Below are 23,326 nucleotides of genomic sequence, written 5' to 3' on the forward strand. Positions count from 1 at the left end.
AGTTTTACCTAATTTATGAACCTGAACCTGTATGCTGATATATATGTCTGTCTGTCTGTCTGTCTCTCTCTCTCTCTCTCTCTCACACACACATATATATTTTTTCTTGAATAGTTCCACTCATGTCATAACTATCTATAAATATTTGAATTTCATTTTGAAGTATATAACCTAATGATATGCTGACATTGATATCTAACTGTCCTTGCAGATGGAAAAGTAAGAAGAACATTCTTTATGATTCTTTTATACCGAGGGCACATTTGGGAATTACAATGCTGGAAGCAGTTTCAATCACTAGTTAGATAGATGGAGACAAGGCCTAATTTTATTCCAGATAAGGAGCAATAGTGGTATCTGTAATGAGGGTGGTTTAGTTTAAGTACAAGGCAAGGGAGTTTCATCTTAAGAATTTTGGGAGGGGGTGGAATTGGAAGGGTCCCTCAAGAGAAATAGAAAGATCTGCATCCTTAGAGGCTTTTGATGGTATCCCCTAAAGGATGAGAAAAGTGCACTCTAGGATAAACCCTCTATCAACAGGAGGATAAGCTAGATATGTTTTTTTTAAAAAACTGTCATTTTGAAACCTCTTAGGAATGGTGCATAGCACGCAGTACTGCTTTATTTTGTTTGATCTAGGACTGAGCAGAAAGTTCTAATAAAATACTTTTTCCTCCAGTTTTGGGAGCTAAAACAGGGAGGATGGGGTTCAGTTCTCCATCAATTTTCAGATGGGAGACTCAAAATTTAGGGTGGGGACAAAACTCACCACCACACTCTTCCTCCATGCACTGAAATAATGTGTGGTGTGGATCGCAGTGCCAGACTGTCTAGCCATACCCCCAATGCCTGCTCTCACTACCACCATGGTAGGACATCCCTATTTTCATTGGAGAAATGTTGGGGGGGTATGGTATTGAATTGTATTAATTGTTTGATGAATTCATTTTTCTTGCCTCATTTACATGCTATGGTGGCCAGGCCTGAGGATAACTACCAGGGGCCAGAGGAATAAAGCTGGATGCCACTCACATATTGTTAACACCTTGCCCCAAATCTCCAGATAACTGCCTCCTGGTTCTTACTGTTCTATAATGTGCAGTTTTAATTGCAAGTCACCTAGGGGGCCAATGTTAGGGTTGAAATGCAGTGTATATTTATTTAATCGGATCCTCCCCATGTGTGCCACATTTTAGCTTTTTAGGTCATATGAAAGTACAACAATTTCAGTACACCATGAGTGTTTCTCAATGACTGAGTCACTAAGCAAGGCATCTTTATGTGTGTATAAATAACTAGTAAAAGGGGGGGGGGACAACTCGAACAGTCTGCATTTGTCTAATTCATCAGCATCTGCATAAAGCAAAGTAGTGAATGGCCTATTTTACATAGGGCTGCTACGGTTACAGAAATTAGAATCCCCACAGGCAATGAAAGGTTGAACAGGATGACAGTTTTACAATCCAGCAAGGATGACAAACTGATTTTTGGTTTGCTGAATTAAAAAAGCAGAAGAACAAATTTGTGGTGCAGTCCTACACATGGTAGACCAGAAATAACTCCTATTGAGTTCAAACTTTGTGAAGGAGAGTACTAGAAATCACAATCCTGGGGGAAATGTACATTGTTTTCCCTTCCCCTCCTGGAGGCAGGCAAGTGCAGTGTTGCTGTTTAGGCGCCTCTGTTTACCCAGGCTTTCTTTCTTGGATAATGATCCAGATATGTTGATGCATTCACCTGATCTACTGATTTGTGATGCGATTCGTATTTGTTTTATGAATGTAATTTTATTGTTGATTTTATGCTGTTCTCTCTCTCTCACACAGACACACACACACACACACACACACACACAATCAGTGTTGGTTGTATAGACATATTTGTTGTGAGAATGAATTAATCATAGGGATGCATTCATGCATGTGTGTAAAATGCTAGTTATAGTAACGGGGGAGAAGGTAATCTGGTTCACAGTTTAATGCGAACTTGACTAATTTTCACTTCCCAAACCAGCAGGAACACTGAAATGCAGCTATTCTTCAGAATTCACACTTCTCTGAATTTTTATATGCAGTTCTCCAACCAAAAATGCATATAAAAATGTGAGGGGGATGGAGGGAAAGACACACACTTAAATTAGTGAAAATAATGTTCATAATGCATTATATTTGAATAAATGGCATGCCAAAATGTGTGTAAATGTGTGTATTAGTTGAAATGGACACAAAAATGCATACAGATTTTCAATAATACTTTAAAATAAATAAATAAATAAATAAATTGCAATGATATGGAAAAGGTGAGAACTGTATTTAAGATTGGAGGGGAGGGGAAATGTAGAAACTGATTCACACACCCCTAGTAATTTAGCACTTCTAGTCTACAAAATTAATATATCATATATAACGTCTGTCTGCCTCTCTCCCACCCCCCCTTCCACCTAATCCCAAAATTGGAGCAGTGTACATTATTTCCTCTGGATTGTGATTTCTTTTGAGTGTTTTTGGTTTTCCTCTCTCTCTCAGGTTGATTTGTCTGTGAAGCTTAAACCAGGTTGTAAGAGCAGACTTAGGAGCCTTTCTCCCTTGGGCTGCCACAAACAAGCATATGGCGAAAGCGACCATTTGGCCTCCAGGGAAAGGGTGAAATCAAATCGTGCAGCCAGCTGTCCTCTCAGGGCTGATTCATGAGAAAGTGCTATTGACATCAGCTCCACAGGCAGCATCTTATCTGTATTCATGGAGGAACATTAAGCACTAGAAATTCAGAGGAGCCAGACAAAGAAAGAGGCACTGAGAGTTAAGCAATGCAAAGAGCTATCTGACCGAGGCAAACCACTCGCTCCAAATTATGGATTTCAAATTGAGCCTGAATATGCATTTTTAAAAATTACTGAAAATAAAATACATCCTGAATTATACTCCACTTCCTTCCTCCACCCTCCAAAAAGGAGAGCACAGTAGTGTTCTTTTGATGCTGGAATGTGTAAAAGATAGCGAGATTAGCAAGAGAGCTATTTAAAGACATTTCCAGCGCAGGCAAGATTCTGCTGGCTTATTCAGTGTGTGTGTGTGTGTGTGTATGTATTTATATGATGCAAGTGTTTTTGTTTTTTTAATTGAAAAACAGGGGTTTGTGTTCAACAAAGCCCTACTCAGGGTATAACTAAGGAAATTAATGAATCTATATTAGCCATGTCCATTAACTTATGTAGCTCTACTGTGGGTATGGCTAGCACTGTACGTTCTTCAAGACTCCTACCAATCAATATCTAGCTGCAGGTGGCCACTCAACTATACCCCCCCCCCCCAAAAAAAAATGTGTCACGAAAAAGATGGCAGATGCATACACATTCCATATACAATTTTATACAGTGCTACCTCGGGTTATAAACACCTAGGGTTACAAACTCCGCTAACCTGGAAGTAGTACCTCGGGTTATGAACTTTGCCCCAGGACGAGAACGGAAATCGGGCGGCGGCGCAGCAGCAGTGGGAGGCCCCATTAGCAAAAGCATGCCTCAGGTTAAGAACTGTTTCGGGTTAAGGACGGACCTCCAGAACGAATTAAATTCATAACCCGAGGTCCCACTGTATCTATAAATGCAAAGTTAGAAATCATTTTCTATTATTTAAATAGAAATAACATCTACCATCACAGAATAATGGAAAAGGCTGTGTTAGGGTAGCTGCCCAGACTGCTGCTCAGACTGCTGCTAAATGTTGACGGGCAACTTCAAGTATTCTGCCCTCCCTTTTGTGGTTCTTTATCTTTGTTAGCGAGGATAGTGAGGTTCAACCACCTTTGGGATTGCAGCCTAAAGCACTGAAAATACTTAGCAAACACATAAATCTTTACATGATACAAATGTTGATTCCCAAGTGTGCTTCCAAGGAGAGAACATCGCCTGGTAGGGGCTAGCAGGGTGAGGCAGTGATGCTCACCTGACCTCCCAACATCTGAGTCATTGTTGTCTACTGTGAAGGAGAAGGGAAGAGGTGAAGCAGCAGCGGTTGGAATGGTGCAAAGACACTGGCAGGAGTGATGAATTGACACTGCCAATATATTTGTACCCTTCCTCCCTTCCACCCCACCACCACCCCTCCTTCTCTACTTTCCAGTAGGCAGCAGTAACTCAGTTGTTGGGAGGTGAGGTGAGTGCCGCCATCCTACCACATTGTCCGCTACTGCATCCCACAAACAGGGCGCAACCTGAGAGAAGGCTGTTTCCTGCATCACTACGTAGTGTAAACACCTATGCTCGGCTCTGCGCTTGGCCTCCTTCACTCCCTCAACATTGAGGGGGCCTGTCTCCCTTCCAACAAATATTAAGGAGGCTGAAGACCCCTTGACTTCCTGTGTTCTATGTTCCCATGACTGTGCTATAAGTACCCCAATATCAAATTCCCTGTGTATTTTCTGTGAAAGAATTCATTACAATATTTTGATTGAGAATGTCATTCCTTGTTGGTTAAAGCTATGCATATGATCCCACACCCCACTACATGTAAGGAATGTCAAGATTCATCAAATGCCTAAACTGGCTGCAATTCTCTCATGCTCTCAGCAATCTCCATGACAGGCACTTACCATTCATAGTTACCACAAAAGGAAACAAGCAATTTACTATTATTTAAGAAAAAAGAAATTGCCTACTTAAACGATTGTTCTCCACCCAACACATCAAGAAGTGGATAGAAATTTTTTTATCCTTTGACAGTCAGTGCTCTAGTTTACCTCTTAAGTGAAAAAAAGAACAACTAGACCTGAAGTGCATATAAGGCTGGAGTGCAGAACCTGATCAGACCAGCAATCCAGATCCTTATTTCCGCTACTCCTCATGGGCCAAATTTCACAGGTGGGCAGTGTCCCCCACATGTCAACCACCTGATGTCACACTTGGGACTTCAAAGTACCATACAGGTCATGAGAAGAGTGCTCTGGTTCCTCTGGTGAGGAACAGGCTCGAAGTCACCCCCTATCAGCTGATTGGTATTGATGTCTAGCCTGATTTCTGCAGGAATCAGTTATGCAATTAAGTTCCCCACAGGAAACTCAAGCTCACAGCCAATCCAGCCATGTGTAAGCCTATCCTACACCTGATGTAGGACCCATAGTGGGCAAAATTTTGCCCATGGGCTGTAGGTTTCTCACCCCTGTTATAAAGTTTATGAAAAGATCCTAGTGGCCTGGGTCCTATGGCTTTTTTATGTGACACTCATCGCTCCTTGATGCTTCTGTCATGCTGCGTTCTTGTGGTGCTTATATACAGATTTTCCTCCAAATATTTGGAGCACCTTAACCAGTGGAGTCTGGTCTATTAGGGTGAAAGAGCCACTGTCCCACCAAAGGCAGTCTGCCCTCAGCCTGCTTGCATTGTTACTTGCACTCATTCCACTGCCTGTCAGCTCCCTCCTCTTTAATTTCAATGATCCTCTTCTACAATGTAGGAGGGAGGAAGATGGGGCAAACCTATAATCAGTTGGTCCTGGCAAGTATTAACCACTCTCAATTCCAACCTGATAATTGTGACCTGCCCAGATTTTAACTTGTCTGAATTAATTTTAAGATGTATTTTAATTAATTGATGTCTGTTTTTATGCATATTGTGTTGTTTTTATGAGGTTAGCCACTCTGAGCCCAGCCTCAGCTGGGGAGGGCAGGATACAAATAAAAATTTATTATTAATAATTATTAATAATTATTATTATTAGTTGGCTCTCCCTGTCATTGATCCTGGATCTACCTGCTGTTGGTCACTGTGCCTTCTGCCCCACCAACCCCAACATGCAGCAGTCACCACTGACCTTAACACAAGGTCAGTGTTACCTAGCATTATTTTGTAATTTTATTTTGAAAAATATATAAAATATCTGTATTTCTAATGATTGTACATAACATTGCACACAAAACAATAAAAATGAGTATCATTAATCTACAGATAAAATAGCAAATATTACAAACACATGTCCAAATCATGTGTCTGGAGAGGGTTGCCACACTGGAAGTTCAATGCCCCGCAGGTGTGGCACTTGTAAAAGTGTATGTTCCACAGATCAAAGTGGCCAAGGAGGCATATGCAAGGCATCAGTGTCAAAGCATCTGACTTGCATGTATATGGCCTCAACTTCAATCCCCAGCATCTCCAACTAGGGCTGGGAAGATACCCAGTTTTTTAAAGCCGCTGCAAGTCATAGGAGACAATGCTGAGCTCAATTTACCAATTGTTTGACTTGCATAAGGTAGCTTCCTATGTCTGGGGGAAGTAGCTCATTACTAGAGTATCTGTCTTGCATGAATAAAGTTACAGGCTAAATTCCTGTCTCCCCCCCCCCCCCCAGATAGGGCTAGGGAAAGCTCTTGCCTGAAACTTTGGAGAACTGCTACCAGAGTATACAATAGTGAGCTAGATGGACCTCTAGTTCATTGTTTCTCTTTCTCAAGCAGGGCTGCCTTAAGCATATGTGGCGCCAGGGTGCAAAGACCCACCCAGCACCCCCCTCCTCCAGTTGCCTAGTCCCAGGCGCACAGGAAGTTGGAGCCAGCCGGCCGCCTCAGCATCTCGCTGGCTCGGTAGCCCCCAAACATGCGGCTCAGAGCCTCCCACAGCAGAAGAGCCTGCCGCGGTGCTCTGGTCGACAGGCAGGCTCTTCCCCAGACTCAACTCTTGGGCCCCGGACTCTCAGCCTGGCGCCCCTGAGAGCCCAGCGCCCAGGTGCCCTGCACCCCTAGTGCCTGAAGGGAAGTTTTCTTTCTGCAGTTCTCTTACTGCACATAACTGTGGCATTATGGGACTATGAGAACTATTGCTTCTTTTCTCTTGCATTCTGGGAAGTCTCGCTCATAATCTTTTCTCTGCTTCTGCACAAGAGTCTGAGAATGTTCTGAACAGTTCCCATTGAGTTCATGAAACAGTGTATCCTGACCTGTTCTTAATGCATTGCTGACCACATCTACGGAACGTGATTGTTGTATTCCTTCATGTTATGTTCTCTCAATATTAATCTTTAGTTATAATTTAATTAGGAGGTTTCATGCCTGTCTAGTTCCAGCTCCATTTCTCATCCTTTGATCTATCAGTGATAAATGGTTGTATGTAATTCCCGCCTTGTACCTATGTTAACCAATCAGCAACAAGATGCTTTGTGTTTGTATCAACCAATCAGCCACAAGCACACCTGTGGCAATGTCTGTAATATTCAATAAAAGAGAGTTCCCGTGGCTTGCCCTGGAAGAGACGCCTCTCATATGACACCTACCACCCGTCTGTCGTGATTTCAACCCAACAAGTGCCTATGGGTAAGACGGCACTGCTCTCAAGCTCTCAGCTGCAGATGAGTGGTAGTAGCACCTATGCTGAACCAGACTATTCAGACCAGCACTCTGGATATGCTGCAGGTTCTAGTTCCAAAACCCATTTAGAGTGGCCGTGAATCCCTACATCACATACAATAATTCTATATTTCAAGTGGTGTGTGTGTGCGTGGGTGGGTGGGTGTGTCTGTCTGTCTGTCTGTGTCTGTGTTTGGCCATTCAAGTGTTGCTGAACTACAGTGCTGCTGATGGGAGTGGTAGTTCAGCACCTTCTGGAGGGCTACTGTTTGAAGGGCCATCCAGTCCAAGCCTGTTTTAACAATAACTGTAAGAAGGGATCAGCAGCAAGAGGAATATTCCATCTCCCCAGGTGACTCTATAAGCTCAATCATCTATTTTCTTCATGCTGTACAGCAGGCATAGGCAAATTCAGCCCTTCAGATGTTTTGAGACTACAATTCCCATCATCCCTGACCACTGGTCCTGTTAGCTAGGGATGATGGGAGTTGTAGTCCCAAAACATCTGGAGTTTGCCTGTGCCTACTGTACAGAATCCAGAAGAAAATAATTGAAAACTAACAACATTATAATCAATGTAGGTTCTCTATTTGTATGACAGACATAAAACATTCAAAATATGTTTGTACTACAAAATACGTTTGTACTATTATGTGCACCTGAATATATATATATATATATATATATATATATATATATATATGAGAGAGATATCATTATTTGTCAGCACATCCTCCAAGCAGGTACTTTTCTTTTTATAGTCTGTCCTGTTTATTTGCAACCTCCCATTTTACTTTCCGCCTGCAAGTCCTCCACAAATCAAATATCCGCCCACACATGCAGGAACTATCTGCATCCAAACATTTTCTTAAAACGAATAGAGGAGTTTGTTGGATGAAGCGAGCTGAAAGGCAGTTGAGAAACACTATCAACAGTGAGTCTTTTGAGGCAATGCTTGCCCAATATTGGATAAGCAATCCTATGAGAAACAAAACAAGGCTGTTATCTGAGGTAGATGAAATTCTCTCCAAAACCACAGAAACCAGTGAATAACCATTTGGCAAGGGGTGATGACTGTAATTCTAACTATGTCTACTTGGAAGTAAGTATTGTTGAATCCAGTAGAGTTTACTTCCATGGAAGTGTTGCTAGGACTGCAACCTTACACCTGAGAAAAGAACCTACCATACTTGTAGCATATGCTCACAATTATTGACATAGGTGCCTTGCACAATATAAGGTAAAAGGACCCCTGGACGGTTACATTCACTCAAAGGCAACTATAGGGTGCAGCGCTAATCTCACTTTTCAGACTGAGGGAGCCAGCGTTTGTTCACAGACAGCTTTCCAGGTTATGTGGTCAGCATTACTAAATCCCCACTGGCACACAGAGGACTGTGACGAGTGCCAGAAAGCACAGAAACACTGTTTACCTTCCCACCACAATGGTGCCTATTTATCTACTTGCACTGGCGTGCTTTCAAACTGCTAGGTTGGCAGAAGCTAGGACACAACAAGAGCTCACCCTGTCACATGGATTCAAACTGCCAACCTTCCAATTGGCAAGTTCAAGGTTTAGACCACAGTGCAACCCGCGTCCCGTGCACAAGATAATATCCCTAGTGGTAGTATTGCCCACATACCCAGCATCATAGTAGCAAACTCCTAGGGGCTGAGGGGTCTTTGCCCCCCCCCAAAAAAATCTGAGGGGGCCAGGACCTCCCAAAGTTGATGGGCATTGCCATTCAATGGCTGTGTGTGCACCACATCATGTGATCGATTATATGGGGCAGGTCTTACTTGTCCCTCCCCCCCCCGATATTTTATTCATGTTGGCACCCCTGCCCAGCATGAAGATGGCAGGCCAGGTAAATAAAGGTCCCAGCTTTGTGAACCAGTATTCTTAGATTATCTGCAGCAGTATAAAACCTCTTTTTTCAAGTATAGGCCTAGGTCTAATGTGGAGGTAAGAGAGAAATCTGGGAAATACCATATTGACTTGAAGCACCCAAAAAATAACAGATATGAATCTCTCATAGCTATTTCATTCTGAAGGCGAGTTGAGGATTGTCATGATTAAGATAATTGGTAGGGTTATGCCTATAGGGCCCCAAGAGCAGTCTACGAATGTCTACTACACATGGCGTTCACCTCCAGGCTTGATTATTGTAACTCACTCTAAGTGGGGCTGCCCTTGGGACTGACCCAGAAACTCCAGTGGGTGCAGAATGCCACAGCAAGACTCCTTATGGGGTCCTTGCCATGGGATTACATTCACCCGGTGCTATACCAGCTGCACTGGCTCCCAGTGGAGTACAGGATCAGGTTTAAGGTGCTGGTTTTAACCTTTAAAGCCCTATACGGCCTAGGACCCTCGTACCTGTGGGACCGCCTCTCCTGGTATGTCCCACAGAGGACCTTACAGTCTTCAAATAAAAACATCTTGGAGATCCCGGGCCACAGGGAGGTTAGGCTGGCCTCAGCCAGAGCCAGGGCTTTTTCGGCTGCAACCCTGATCTGGTGGAACACTCTATCACAAGAGACTAGGGCCCTGTGGGACTTGACATCTTTCTGCAGGGCCTGCAAGATGGAGCTGTTCCACCAGGCCTTTGGCCAAGGCACAGTCTGACCCCCTCTCTCCTTCTGTAATCCTCATAGAACTCTAGCCCAATGGTTGCCATTAATTTGATTCTGAATTGATTTTAGAATGTATTTCAATTAATTGACTGTGATTTTATGTAAATTGTGCTATTTTTACTGTTGTTAGCCGCTCTGAGCCCAGCTTTGGTCTGGGAGGGCAGGATATAAATAAATTATTATTATTATTATTATTATTATTATTATTATTACCCCTACATCAGATAGCAATATGAGGCAGACTGGCAGAATGTATCTCACTTAAAAGATTTCTCTAGGAGATCACCAAGAATGGATGCTCTTCTACAACCATCCCACACTATGTGCCAGACAGGTACAACCATTAGCCAAATTAACTACAGCACGGTTGGATATAAAAAGCAGGATGGAGTAGTTGAAAAAGTTGGCTCAGCTGACTAGACATGTCAGGAGACTCCCAAGAAAACCCTAATCATCCCCCTTGAAGATCACTGGTGAATGCAGGGCAGGTGGGTGGCCAAATTGGGGATGGTGTAGAGTCCACAGTCTCCAGATCACAGAGCCTCCAAATTTGCTCCCATATTATTGACAGCAATGGCAATCTTTGTATAAATGAGCTCTAAGGCCCATTGATATGAATGGAGTTTATGTGCACAAATCTCAAGGATGGATTGCACCAAAGCTGGATTTAGGGGAGTGTGACCAGTTCAGATGCATTGGGTGCTGTGTCTTGGGGGCACTGCAGGGAGTGCTGCAACTATGATTTAAAATGGAGTGCAGGGGGCACAACGAATTTTGGCAATGCATTGGGTGCCACTGAAATTTGAGACCCAGAGGTCCACCACTGATTATGCCCACTTCATACAACTGAGTTTCCTTTGTTCTGAAAACATCCAACTACAGTGCTTGGCAGTCTAAAACCACTGTGTGTTGTTATGAAGCAACCCTAAAAATATTCAGCTTTTGCTATGGTAACCTACACCTTAGAAGATAGTTTTAAATTTGGCCTAGAGAGATTTGGCCTACACTCTTTGTAGAAGTATTCAACCAATATATGGTCACCTACATGTCACTCCTCCCACCTACCCCAAATTACTTGTTGGCATCAGTTTTAAATGGCCCGAGGTGCTTGCCAGTGGAACCCAAAAGATATATGTACTAATTATTTCTCCATCTCACCTGGAAGGTAGAATAATATTTTTCTGGAAGTCATTTCACAAACATTTTTTAGACAAACATTATTTGGCTGGCACCATGTTAAAACCTTCAACACTCATTTGTCTCAGATTCATGAGCATGAAACTTCATCTCAGGGTCTTGGGTTCGAGGTCCATGTTAGGCCAAGGATTCCTGCATTGCAGGAGGTTGGATTAGATGACCCTCATTGTCCCTTTCAACTCTACAATTCTATGAGGCGATATCAGGAAAATCCTTTGAGGACCTGCAGGGTACCATTTTGTCCACCATGCTGTTCAACATCTATCTGAAGCTTTTGAGAGGAATCACCCAAGGACTGGAGTGAAGTTCATCAGTTTCTGATGACACCCAGTTCTATTTCTCCATTGAATATGAAATTTCTACACACACCATGATTTTAAAAAAGAGTTTCATTTTACCACCACCTCATATATTTTCATTACAGCTCTGCAGAATTTGATGCATTATTGACCTCACTGTTCCGATAGTTCCTCAGTAGACAAATTCAAGGAGCTGATTATGCAAAGGATGTTCAAACAGTGAAACAAAAGCACAGGATGTTATACATTTTTTCTTAACAACTGTTTCACCATAACCATCTCTTATAATGTTTGAGATTATATTATCATCTATTTTACTAACTTTCAGTTTACCCTTTGGGCTAATTTGAGGTTGATCACAGTATTAGAGCCCTTTTAGTACAGGGTCTCAGAAAATATAGCACATTAAAATATTAATGTAAACCTAGAAAGTGAACACAGAGAATTTGGAGAGGTTTGCTAATTACACAGGGTAATTAAACACCAACTTAGTACTGCTAACTTACTCTCTTATTGTACCAGACATTGCCTGGTGCTAATGCTCATGCTTGCTAATATTGTCTGTGGCAGAGGGGAGTTGTAGACCCAAAACATATGGAGGGCACTGGGTTGGAAGCATATTCAAGCATATATGATACTCAACCAGTTCTATCCTCAGAAGCTGGAAGCCTTTGGAAGGAGCTCAGGGCAGTAGCAATAAGTTTCAGAACCCCTCATGTGAAGTTTGCTGCCATGCTGAAATATCAGCTAGGATACCCTATTTTCCCAGTTTCTGAACAGGACTAGGAAAGAGATTGAAGGGACTAATGAAGGTCACTAACACTTCTTTCAGTGTTGGCTGTGTTCAATCAGTTTGCTATTTCTGTGGTGGAATGTAAATTTATGAAATCATAGTGGCAGGCATGTTGCGTGTCCTCAGTCATCACTGGACTGTTTTTGGGACCCCCTCCTCCAGGGGTTGTTCTGTTTTGAATTATTTCTGCAACCCTTTGGGTTCCTCCATGCCTAAGTATACCTATTCCTTCTGCTATTTTGGCTACAGAACAGAAGCAACAGGGCTCGTAGTCCCTGTTACAGGGAGTTACTAGGTGAATTAAACTCAAATTTCTACTCCCACTCATATTGCTATCATGTGGATGATCTTAATACAAAGGAGGACTGTGTCTTCCTTACACACTTTACCTGTGTGGTGTAAAATGGGAGGGATCAATCTTGTCATGGCAAGGGTCATAGCTCAGTGGTAGAGCCTCTGCTTTGCATGCAGGAGATCCCAGGTCCAATCCCTGGCATCTCCAGGTAGGGTTGGGAGAGAACTGTGACTGAAATCCTAGAAAGTGCCACTGTCAGCCAGTGTGGACAATACTGAGCCAGATGAACCAATTGTCTGACTTGGTATAGGGCAGCTTCCTACGTTTTCACCTCATTTGTACAAGAAAAACTCCTTTGATCTAATTTCCATGGAGTAAAAAGATTGAGAAGGTGCTGTAAATAATTAATTCCTTGGAGGTACAGTGCAGTTCCAGATGCCCCAGAACTTGTATATAGCTGCTGCATAGCCCTCAAGCAATGAATATGTTGCACAAGCTATTTCATTTTTAGATAAGTGTGTAAAGTTATATGTGAGATAGAGGGCAACTGCATTAATCACACCAGCACTCCACAAATAAAATGCCTCTTTTCATTGAGATCTCAGCATTTTTATTTGTGGAGGGCTAGAGAGATTAATGCACTCCCCCTCAATCTCACTTATAACTTGGTGCACTTATCAAAAAATGAGATAGCTTGTACAACATCTTTGTTGCTTAAGGCTTCACAGCATATACGAGTTCTTCTCCAGTTCTGGGGCATGCAAAACCGTAATGTAACTTCAAGGCATGAAAGCTTCCAAATGTATCCTAACCTTTGCTGCACAAAAACCTTGAACAAAGTAAGGTATAAACTGACAACGTTTTTTCTCTTTTTTAAAAAAAGTCACTCAGGATTTTCTACCAGGAAAATGGAAAGAATGAAGGAGAAAGAGATCCTGATAACTCAATGAAGACTAATTCTTGACTGTCAACAATATGTTTTTCATCTTAACATCTTTCCCTGCAACCAAGTATTCTATAAAATATGAGAACACATCAAAGGTTTGATCTAGGGCTCCTCAAAATGACATTTTTTTTCCTGTATTCCCTCTGCACAAGGCTTACACAAGAGGTTAGATTATACCTGCTCTTCAATGAGAATTTGTTCCAATTTGTTTATCAGGTGGTTATATGACAAAGAATTCATTTAGGATGTTGGAGAATTTTAGTGGACATGGAAGTGGAAATGGCCAATTACCATTTATTTACCCCATTTCTGGAATATAAATAAATTTTGTAGATTTGGTGCATCAGGACAACAGATTGCTTTAATCTACTTCAGCTGACCAAACCTGATAAGTACTGTATTTCCTTCCACAAGATTCCCCCACAAAGAAACAGTTGCAGTTTGGAGACACCCTAGTCTGTCATCCTGTTTCTAAACTATGAAAGCAAACAGAGTCTGGCTCCAGTTTTGACTGCAGGACAGAGTGCATTCGGTTGAGTCCCTTCCTCAGTACTGGGCCCTGGCAGGCTAACCTGCCAGAAATGAAGAGAAGTGAGCAGCAACATGGCATCATATGAGATGCTCTGTGGATTGCCATGAAGTTAGGTCTAGAATGATACTGTGCCAGGGCCTTTGGTTGGGCAATCAAAATGGTGGCTAGGTGAAGCATTAGGTTAGAGTGTTGGGGTTTTTTTTAAGGGGAGAGCATAAAGGGCATCAGCAGTTTGATATCTCAGGTCATAGGGGCCCTGATAGCTGCTCAATGATGCCAGTTATTGATTGTTGTCTCTGAAAGCAACAGCCCTCCTTTGTTGTTGATCCCTTGCCCTCCCACATCTACTGTTATTTAAAACAATACTCTGGCTGCACGCACATGACATTATAATCTTCATTCAATGCACACTGCAAACCAGCATTATTTTTCTACCTAGTCCACACAAAATCTGCACCTATTGCATATTTTATGCCATTGGAAAGTGCTTTTTCACAGACTAATTTCATTTTCAAAATAAAATCTCAAGGCACATTGATTCTATATTACCCCACAATGTGTCATTTTTAAAACAGATGGAAGTGGTCCCAGCAACGCAGGGTGGGGGTGGCATGTATCCACATCTGCTCAATAAATGTGTTGGAGGATGTGGAAAAGGCATGGGAAACCTAATTAACAGTAGGGTTTTCAAAGGCATATTGAGTGACCACACTCACTTTTGTAGACCCAGGATGTAGAATACATCTAGCTTAAAAGCAGGACATTGAGGACAACTCTGAGTGATTCTAGTTTGGGCTCTAAGCAGGTAAGTATGTATTCAGCCTCTCTCTGAACCTGGAAGTTCTATGTAGTTATCATAACTAATACCTTTTTGTAGCTGCTACTCATTTAAAGGGCACTGCAAGTACAAATGGGCAGAAGGGTTGAAACTATTATTATTTGCATACCACCCTCCATCCAAAGATCACACAGTAGTTCACAATGTAGAAATACAAAATGAGAAGACAAATACATAATAATAATAAACCAATAACCCCCCTCCCACAAACCCATTTAAAAGGTCATAGAATGTTAATCAACCAAAGGTCTGGTTATAGAGAAATGTTTTCGCCTGGTACCTAAATATATGTAATGAAGGCGCCAGGCAAGCCTCCCTGGGGAGAGCATTCAAACTTCCCCTTTATTTCAGCTTTAGCCATAATAAAATAGCCTGTGGTGGTATTGCAGTTGCTATTGTAACTGTAAAACAAATGTAGTGGCTTTCAGTTGCCTAAAAGCAGAGGGGAGAAAAGCAGAAGTGGCAGCAATTGCGGGGGGGGGGGGGGGCTGCAAAAGCGGTAACAGTCTCAGGTTTGAGCTTGAATCAAAGTAGTAGAACTGCTGTTTATACTGAACTGCTTTTTACAGTCATTCATAATCCAAGTAATTCAATGGGGCATGCACACGCTGCTTAAGAACAGCTGTTCCGAAGTGGGGCTCACAGGGGAAAGAAGGAATAAAATCTATCACTTTGAGCCTCTTTTGTGTATTAGGTTGGAAGTAGGAAACACTGGAAGTAGGACAAACCGTGGGGGGGGGGGTGCTCTGTTCATGGTCTATTTACACAGACACACCCTTTCTCATGCAGGCCTCTTTGCCCATAGCTCCACAAAGAAGGGACAAGACTATAGGTACTACGTCTTGATGGCTACATGCCCTACCAGGGATAAGAGACAGCCTGCCTTTGAAGGCCAGTTGATGGAGAACTGTAGTGTTAGTTTACTCCTGCCTTTGCATCCTGCTTGTGGGCTTCCCAAAGGCATCTGGTTCACCTCTCAGAGAGCAGATTGCTTGTGGAGGCTCCCTGCACATGTTAGAATGCTAGTCAGTGTTCTAAAGTGTGCATAAAGCCTATACAAATACAGTAGAAGATGATGGTTTATAAAACTGTAGTCATGATGCCTATATGCTACCTGTCAGAGACTGCATGCCTTTGAATGTCAGTTGCTAGGATACAGTGAGAGAAGGCTTTTGAGATGCAACTCTCTGGCTGCTAGTGGAAACAGGTGCCTGAACTTGATGGAGCTTAAGGGCTGTGGTTGAGTGGTAGAGCATCTGCCTTGCTTGCACAAGGCCCCATCTCCAGCTCCTGGGCAGCTGCTGCCAGTCAGTGAAGACAATAATGAACTACATGGACCAACGTTCTGACTCTGTATGAGGCAGCTTCCTATGTTCCTGTATCCTAAGCCCTACCTTGGATACAAAGTGCTTTGAAGCATGGACTTTATTAACATTTTAGTCCAGCGTCCCAACCATTTGTTTGTTTTGTCTTCACATCCCCGAGCATCTTGGTTCATGTGAGTGTTTACAGTCTCTTGCCAAGAAGCTGGCAAAAATAGAAATATCTCAACCCCAGGCCTTTGCTGTGTTTGCCTCGCTGTATAATTAAGGAGCTTAACATATTGAACCTATGTTTGGGTCATAGGAGCTGACACGGTGGTGGCGAAGGCCTTTGCCAATTTCCGCAGAAGTGATTTAAAGGAGCAAAGACATCAAACCTCCAAAAGCACTTGTAATTGACAAGCCAGCCTAAACTTCCCTCCGAAAGCGCTCTTGGGCCCACTCCAGTTAGAAGGGAAGATGGCTTTGTACAACCAATTGTACTGGCTGTCAGCAAAATGACAGTTCTGGCCTCTTACACTAATGTGTACGGCTGTAGTTCTGGTTTTTTAAAAACTGCAATAGGGCAGTCTATTGTTTCCAGAAGCCTGACAGGACGCAACAGTGGCAATAAAGTGCCCGGGCTCTTTTCCAAGTAAACATTTATGAGCATCTCGCCTTGACAGCTTTATAGAAATTACTAAAAGTCACATTGTTGGCCAGTTCCAAAAGAAAAACACTCTCCAGTTAGTTAGAGACTTCTCACATTTGTTTGTGCGTCTCTCTGTGAAGTGTGAGTGTAATGCACCCTCATGATGCACATGTGTATGATTTAGTAATTTTATTTCTCAATTCTTTTACAGTGGTACCTCGGGTTAAGAACTTAATTCGTTCTGGAGGTCGGTTCTTAACCTGAAACTGTTCTTAACCTGAGGTACCACTTTAGCTAATGGGGCATCCCGCTGCTGCCGCGCTGCCAGGAGCACGATTTCTGTTCTTATCCTGAAGCAAAGTTCTTAACCCGAGGTACTATTTCTGGGTTAGCAGAGTCTGTAACCTGAAGTGTCTGTAACTTGAAGCATCTGTAACCCGAGGTACCACTGTACTTTAATAACCTCACACAAGCCCACTGGCTTGGCCTCGGGACTGTGGGTGCCCAGAGCCATGCATGCTGCATACATGCGTCTGACATCAGCATGCCTACTGGAGCGCACAGCTCACATCAGCATGCCCCACAGCATGCTGGTGTCACACACACACACACACACACCTCAACTGACCCTGATTTATGGCATGGCCTCAGACCAGGATTCCTCAGAGGAAAAGCCCCCTAGCAACTGAAACTTTGAGGAGGATATGGATCCAATATGTGGATGTATCCAAGGAGGTGGATTCAATTCCTGTGGGCCCTGGAGTTCACTTTCCTCCTCTGAGCCCTTCTGTCCTGAAACCCTGGCCTACCTGGCAGCAAGTCCCCAGTCTAGGGTCAGTGCACATGTCCAAAGTCCAGTCCAAAGCACAGTCCCACAAAGATCCTGGAGCATGCAAGCTGAGGTCCATCAACATGGGCAATTGAGCAGACACAGCACCTCAGCTCTGCTGCCCTTTTGTACTTTGCATGCTAATTACAGCATCCAGGCTTGATGAGGCATGTGACCCTCACCTGTTCCAAGCCTACTCTAGCTGAGGAATCACACACCTCCTCCCAGAGCTAGTAAGTCCCATCTGGCCAGTGAGGGAGCTTGGCTGTGGGCCCTTGCCTGTCTTAGTCTCCTGTAGTGCCCCACCTGCTGCTCCCTGTGCCTCAGAGCCCATGTCTGTGGAGACAGGGGCCCCTCTGGCTCTGGCGGTTGGTTATGCTGCTCTGGTCCCTGTGCACTGACCCCCATCCCTTCGTCATCCTCTGTCACCCAGTGAGTAGTTCATACACCAGTTTCTCCTTCCCCATCACCAGCTTGTTCTGGTGTGTTCCAATCCCAGCTACACCCCTCACTGGGATCCTCTTCCTCCTCTCTTTCCTCCCCATTTTCCTGCCAGTTCATGACACCAAAGGAGACATTTCTGAAATCAGTCCTAATGCCTGCTCCACAGTCTCCTGAAACTCATTAAGGTGTGAATGAGTTTTGCCTTGGTGTCCTGGGAAAGCAAAATTTTCTGACTTCTGCTTCCTTGAGCCACCACTCCCCCTCAGTGGTGGGCATCTCTACAAATTATAATAATTAATCCACTAACATTATACTCTTTGTTGTAATTTCGTTGTCCCCGAAGGGGGCAATGACAATAAAGATATTATTATTATTATTATTATTATTATTATTATTATTATTATTCAGCAGCCTTAAGCAGAGGTCTTCCCAGCATTCATATCTTTTTAACAGGAGATGTTGAGGACTGGAATGGGAACTTTATGCAAAGCTTGTAGCTCTTCTGAGTTACAAGACCTCTATACTGCTGTTTGAAAAGTTAGTGGCAACACACCCTTTACTCCTCTCTTGATTTTCAGAGCTTCTCATTCTGCTTTGCTGCTTCTCCATTCAAACAGTTAATTGATTAAATCCACTCAAGGACCTTACCATCCGCTCCCAGACACAACATCTTTCCTTTTCGTGTCTCTGGCTAATTATAGTTGGAAGAGGGGAAATAGATAAGTATGTAGCCGCATATCCTAAGTGGTGCATCTGTGTAGAAGAATGCACACAAACAGATAATTAAACATCAACCAAATATCAATAGGATTATAGTGGCGTGTTGGAACAAATCTTGATGAATCTGCTTCAGCAGCACAAGTCTCCACCACAACACTATGATTGGAATATAAATGTAATCCATGTGTTCTGCACAAAAGACTTTGCAGTCTAGCCAACCACTCATCCAGAGGAGCTAAACATATTGCTTTAGTCAACTATGGATTTGCAAATGTAAGTAAGAGACGGGGAAATGAAACAAACACTTTTATGTTCATCTACCATTTGCTCAGGGTTGATACATTGCTAGTTTTGACTAAACCCTTAAACAGTTTAGAACCAGAGTAATTAAAGGGCCATCCACATCCTGCTGGTGATGGATGAATATCTAAATTTTGGGTTCTCTGAGTTTCTTATTTCCCCCCAGTCTTCAGTTCTCCACAGTTCTATACCACTTGGCATGAAAATTCACCAGCATTTTAGTGGTAATTTATTCTAATATACACACTGTTGCATACAATATTGCCTAATATACCATTTTTGCATTAATATAATGCATTATGTATCTTATTTTCACTATGTATGCATTTCAATGCACATTTTCCACCTGTACATGCAGTTTTGTACATTCCCTGGCAGGAGGAATGCATTACAAAATTAAGGGTATTTCAAATTTTGAAGGGTGGTTGTGTTTTGATTATCATACTATTTCAGAAAGTGAACAATGGGTAAGTCATGTATACTGTCATGTAAACTGAATCAAATTGCTCCCCATCCCTACACCATGCACATACTGTAAAGGCATCTTCAAAGTTATATGCCCATTGGGGCAATGCAATTGGGTTAGTGGGTGCTTGGGAGAATGCCTTTTCTCCAGTGGCCCAATGTTGAAGGAATTCTGTTTCAACTGACTTTTGCATAACCCCATCATTGCAAGGCTTCAAATGAAAATTAAAGATGCATTTGTTCCAAATGGCTTTTTTCTTTTTCTCAATAACAATATTTCACTGCTGTTAATAGTTCTGGTGCTGAATTATTTTATTTCTTTGAATGTTCTTCTACTAAGTAAGATGTTGCTATACATTTGCCAGTTGTGTCTTGTAGTTATTTTATTGTTATAGATTCTTATTGCTGTTTTCTATGCTGCACATACATGATTTATAGAAGCTTTGTTTTTTATTGTGATTATACATTTAAATGATTGAAACTGCCTTGTGAGGATTTGGTCCTAAAAGGGTGCCTTTAAATAAACCAGTGGAGAAATACATGTACACAGTATCTTTTGCAAAGTACTTTGGAACTCTCATACATACCCACGATGGACATTTCAGGAACAGTTGCATGATATGGGCCATCAACGAACTCGGGGGGATTGTCATTGATGTCTTGGACCTTAATGATGAATTCTGATGGAGGCTCCAGAGGTTTGTTTGTATCCCTATCAACAGCTTGGGCCGTCAACGTATACTCAGCTTTTTCTTCCCGGTCAAGTCTTTTCATTGCGTGAATGTCCCCTGTCTTGTCATTGATCACAAAGATAGTACCAGCTCCATCACCTGACAGGATGTACTTGATCTTGCTGATTCCAGGGTCCAAGTCTGTGTGTAGCTGAAATGACAAAGAAGCTATTGAGTGATCATTTTAAAAAAGACATAAAGCAATTAGCCTTTGCATCAGCACTGCCACACGTTTCATTTTAGGTTTATGGATTTGTTTTATTTAAGTCAGGCGTAGCCAACATGGTGACCTACTGGCCAATGATGGAGGGTTATCCAACAGCAATTGGAGGCTACCATGTTAATACAACAGTATGGGGTGTTCATGTGTTACATTACAGTCTGTGTAAATGTATACAAAAAATAGAGTTGCATTATTCAACAAGCCTATAATCTGGCTACCTGTGTACACAGTAGATGAGTTGTACAAATCAGCCTATGTACATTTTTTTCACATAAACACTTCTACATGTGCAGAGACAACTTGTACTTGTGAACAATGTTAGGAGTGAATAGCTGTCACACCATCCTTCAGACAATGATTTCCAGAATGGTGTACAGGAAATATAAATAATGAATTATTTCTATTATAAAACATTAAAATATACAGGACGATGATAGTTTTAGCAAATACTATGAGACAGCAGCTAAAGTAACCAAAATAAAATCCCACAGCAGGCTAAGTCTTTACACAAATCTAAAGGTCTTGAAAATGGAAATGTCTTAATCTGGTGATATATATATAATGCAAGTTTCAAGCATGCCTCTTCAGAAAGGGTGTTGCAAACTGGGGCACCACCACCAAAAAAGTTGTCTTCTTGCTTGTCAAAGGCAGTTTGAGAAGAGCTTCAGAAGAAGATTTCAAAACACAGGAAAATGTGCTCCTTCAGGTATTTGGATCCTAGTCACCCAAGGTTTTTATACTAATCTGTTGAATTGGGACCAGGAGCAAGTAGGTAGCTAGTGCAGATATTTGTATGTCACCTTTCCAAAGCCATGCTCAAGGCGCCTTACAACATATAAAAATTTACATAACTACAGTACAAACATAGCAAATGTAGTCATAAACAATACACAAAACATCAAAAAGTACACAACCAAACAAAACAATTTCCACATAAAAAATATAAACCAAAATAAAGATACAAAAATAATATCAACAAACAGGCAACAACCCCCTGCACAAAAACACTAAATGTGCACTATAGTCCACTAGTGTTCCAGCAGTGGAATTTATGTTGTGTGCAAGCACAAACAGAATGAGGAACTTAACATTGTGAAAATGGAATAAACTGCCATGTGAATGCAGCCTGAGTCATCGTCAATGGTAGCCCTGTGTCTAACGCACTACAGTGATCTGACCAGAAGGTTATCAATGCTGGAACAAGCAATAGCCTTTAATTAATGCCCATGTTACTGTGACAAAATCAGCCACTAAATCAGCCACTGAATAGTGTGCCTGGAAAAAGAAAGCAAAGCGGCCTTCCTGAACTGGCTGTTTTAATAACTCTTTCACTAGCTTGCTTGCTTCAGTTGTGTCCATATATGCCTGTTGATATTAAGTGAAAGATAGAGCTTAAAGTTTACTGCCAGTTCTGTCTTCAATGTGAAGAGACACTGGAGAGCAGGGAGGAGAGGAGCTGGTTGCAACAGGATGAAGAGTCTCCCTAGATTATTCAGCAGCCTGCCTCATCTCTGTCTCCTGATCCTCCTCTTCTCCTGCCTCTGAATCTGGGCAGCCCTCTGCCACAGCCTCTTCTTGCTCACTAAACCCTGTTACTTCTTCACCTTCTGACACCTCCTCCTTCCAGTCTGCTCCCTCTTCTCCCTCTGACCTAGAGGCGAAGCAACCTGCTCTGGTACCTGGAATGGCGCTCTTCCCAGGTGGCATGGCACTCATCCCTGGGGGCATGGCGCCCCCCTGGGGGTGCCATCTATCAGGGGGTGGCATTTTGTCACCACCCTTTGAATGGTACCCAGAGCGGACCCCACCCCCCTCGGAATGCCCCTGCTCTGACCACTCATCATTGTCCCACCACCAATCCCCTGGCTCTGAGCTTCTTCCTCTGGGGGTTCCCTTTGAGGTTCCCCAGCTGGTGTCTCCCACCACTCCTCTGTATTCAGACAGTCCATGACACTAACACTGTAGTTTCTGAATTGGGTTAGTTTGGTGAATTGGCTTGCAATACCCCGATTTGTTAAATTTTAATAAATACAACCTTTATCCCAGAATGGCATCTCATGAGTCTTCTCATGAGCAGGGGAGGGGAACCTACTCCACAACATTCAGAACATGGATTGCTGTGGGCAAATGATCCCAGTCCATTTCTTCCACCACTAAACACACATATAATGCATACAAAGAGAGGTTTGTTCTTTCATCCAGCCGCTACTGATCCATATCAGAGCTTAAATACAGAAAGAGAGAATATTTGCATGCATACTAATCAAACAAAATGTAATCAGAAGTGTAATTAGACTTTTTAATATATAAAAACCACACACACACACACACACACACAGAACTATTAAGTACCGACGATTTTCTTATTATGATTTCAAGAAAGAGGTTGTGCACCCCCCTAAAAAAAGATTCCTTTATAAGGACAGTTAAATAAGTATCATAACCATTCATATCCTCCTCCCCTGCTCCTGCCATGAAAAAGGAAATACAAAACACAACAGTAGGTTGGCACTGCGCATAGCAATTTATCTCAGTACAAATAGAACATACAACATTGTGTTTCATCCTTGGGATCCCAGATTTGGATGGACTATCATTCTCATCATCTTTGGCTACTGGACCTAACTGGCTGTGGATGATGAGTGTTGTAGTCTGTCCATGTCTGGGGATCCAAATTTGAAGAACACTGAATAAAGAATCAAAACATTCCAGTTTGGTTTCCAAAATGGATAAACATTGAGTGGGAAACCTCCTTGCGTGTTTATGGCTGGATGGTTAAGTGATAATGCTTC

The 23,326-nt window shown here is 42.4% G+C and overlaps 1 protein-coding gene across 6 annotated transcripts in view; it reads right to left on the reverse strand.

The window, feature by feature from the left end:
* CDH8 (cadherin 8) overlaps positions 1-23,326 on the reverse strand; it is a 236,779-nt gene that overhangs the window by 129,446 nt on the left and 84,007 nt on the right. For all 6 annotated transcript variants that reach the window (XM_081016514.1, XM_081016515.1, XM_081016513.1 and 3 more), the window contains one exon: positions 20,168-20,462. In XM_081016514.1, the coding sequence (XP_080872640.1) occupies positions 20,168-20,462 (295 nt within the window). The remainder of the gene's footprint in view (positions 1-20,167; positions 20,463-23,326) is intronic.

Source organism: Podarcis pityusensis (genome assembly GCF_964106645.2).
Source record: "Podarcis pityusensis genome assembly, chromosome: 8".
Lineage (NCBI taxonomy): Eukaryota > Metazoa > Chordata > Lepidosauria > Squamata > Lacertidae > Podarcis > Podarcis pityusensis.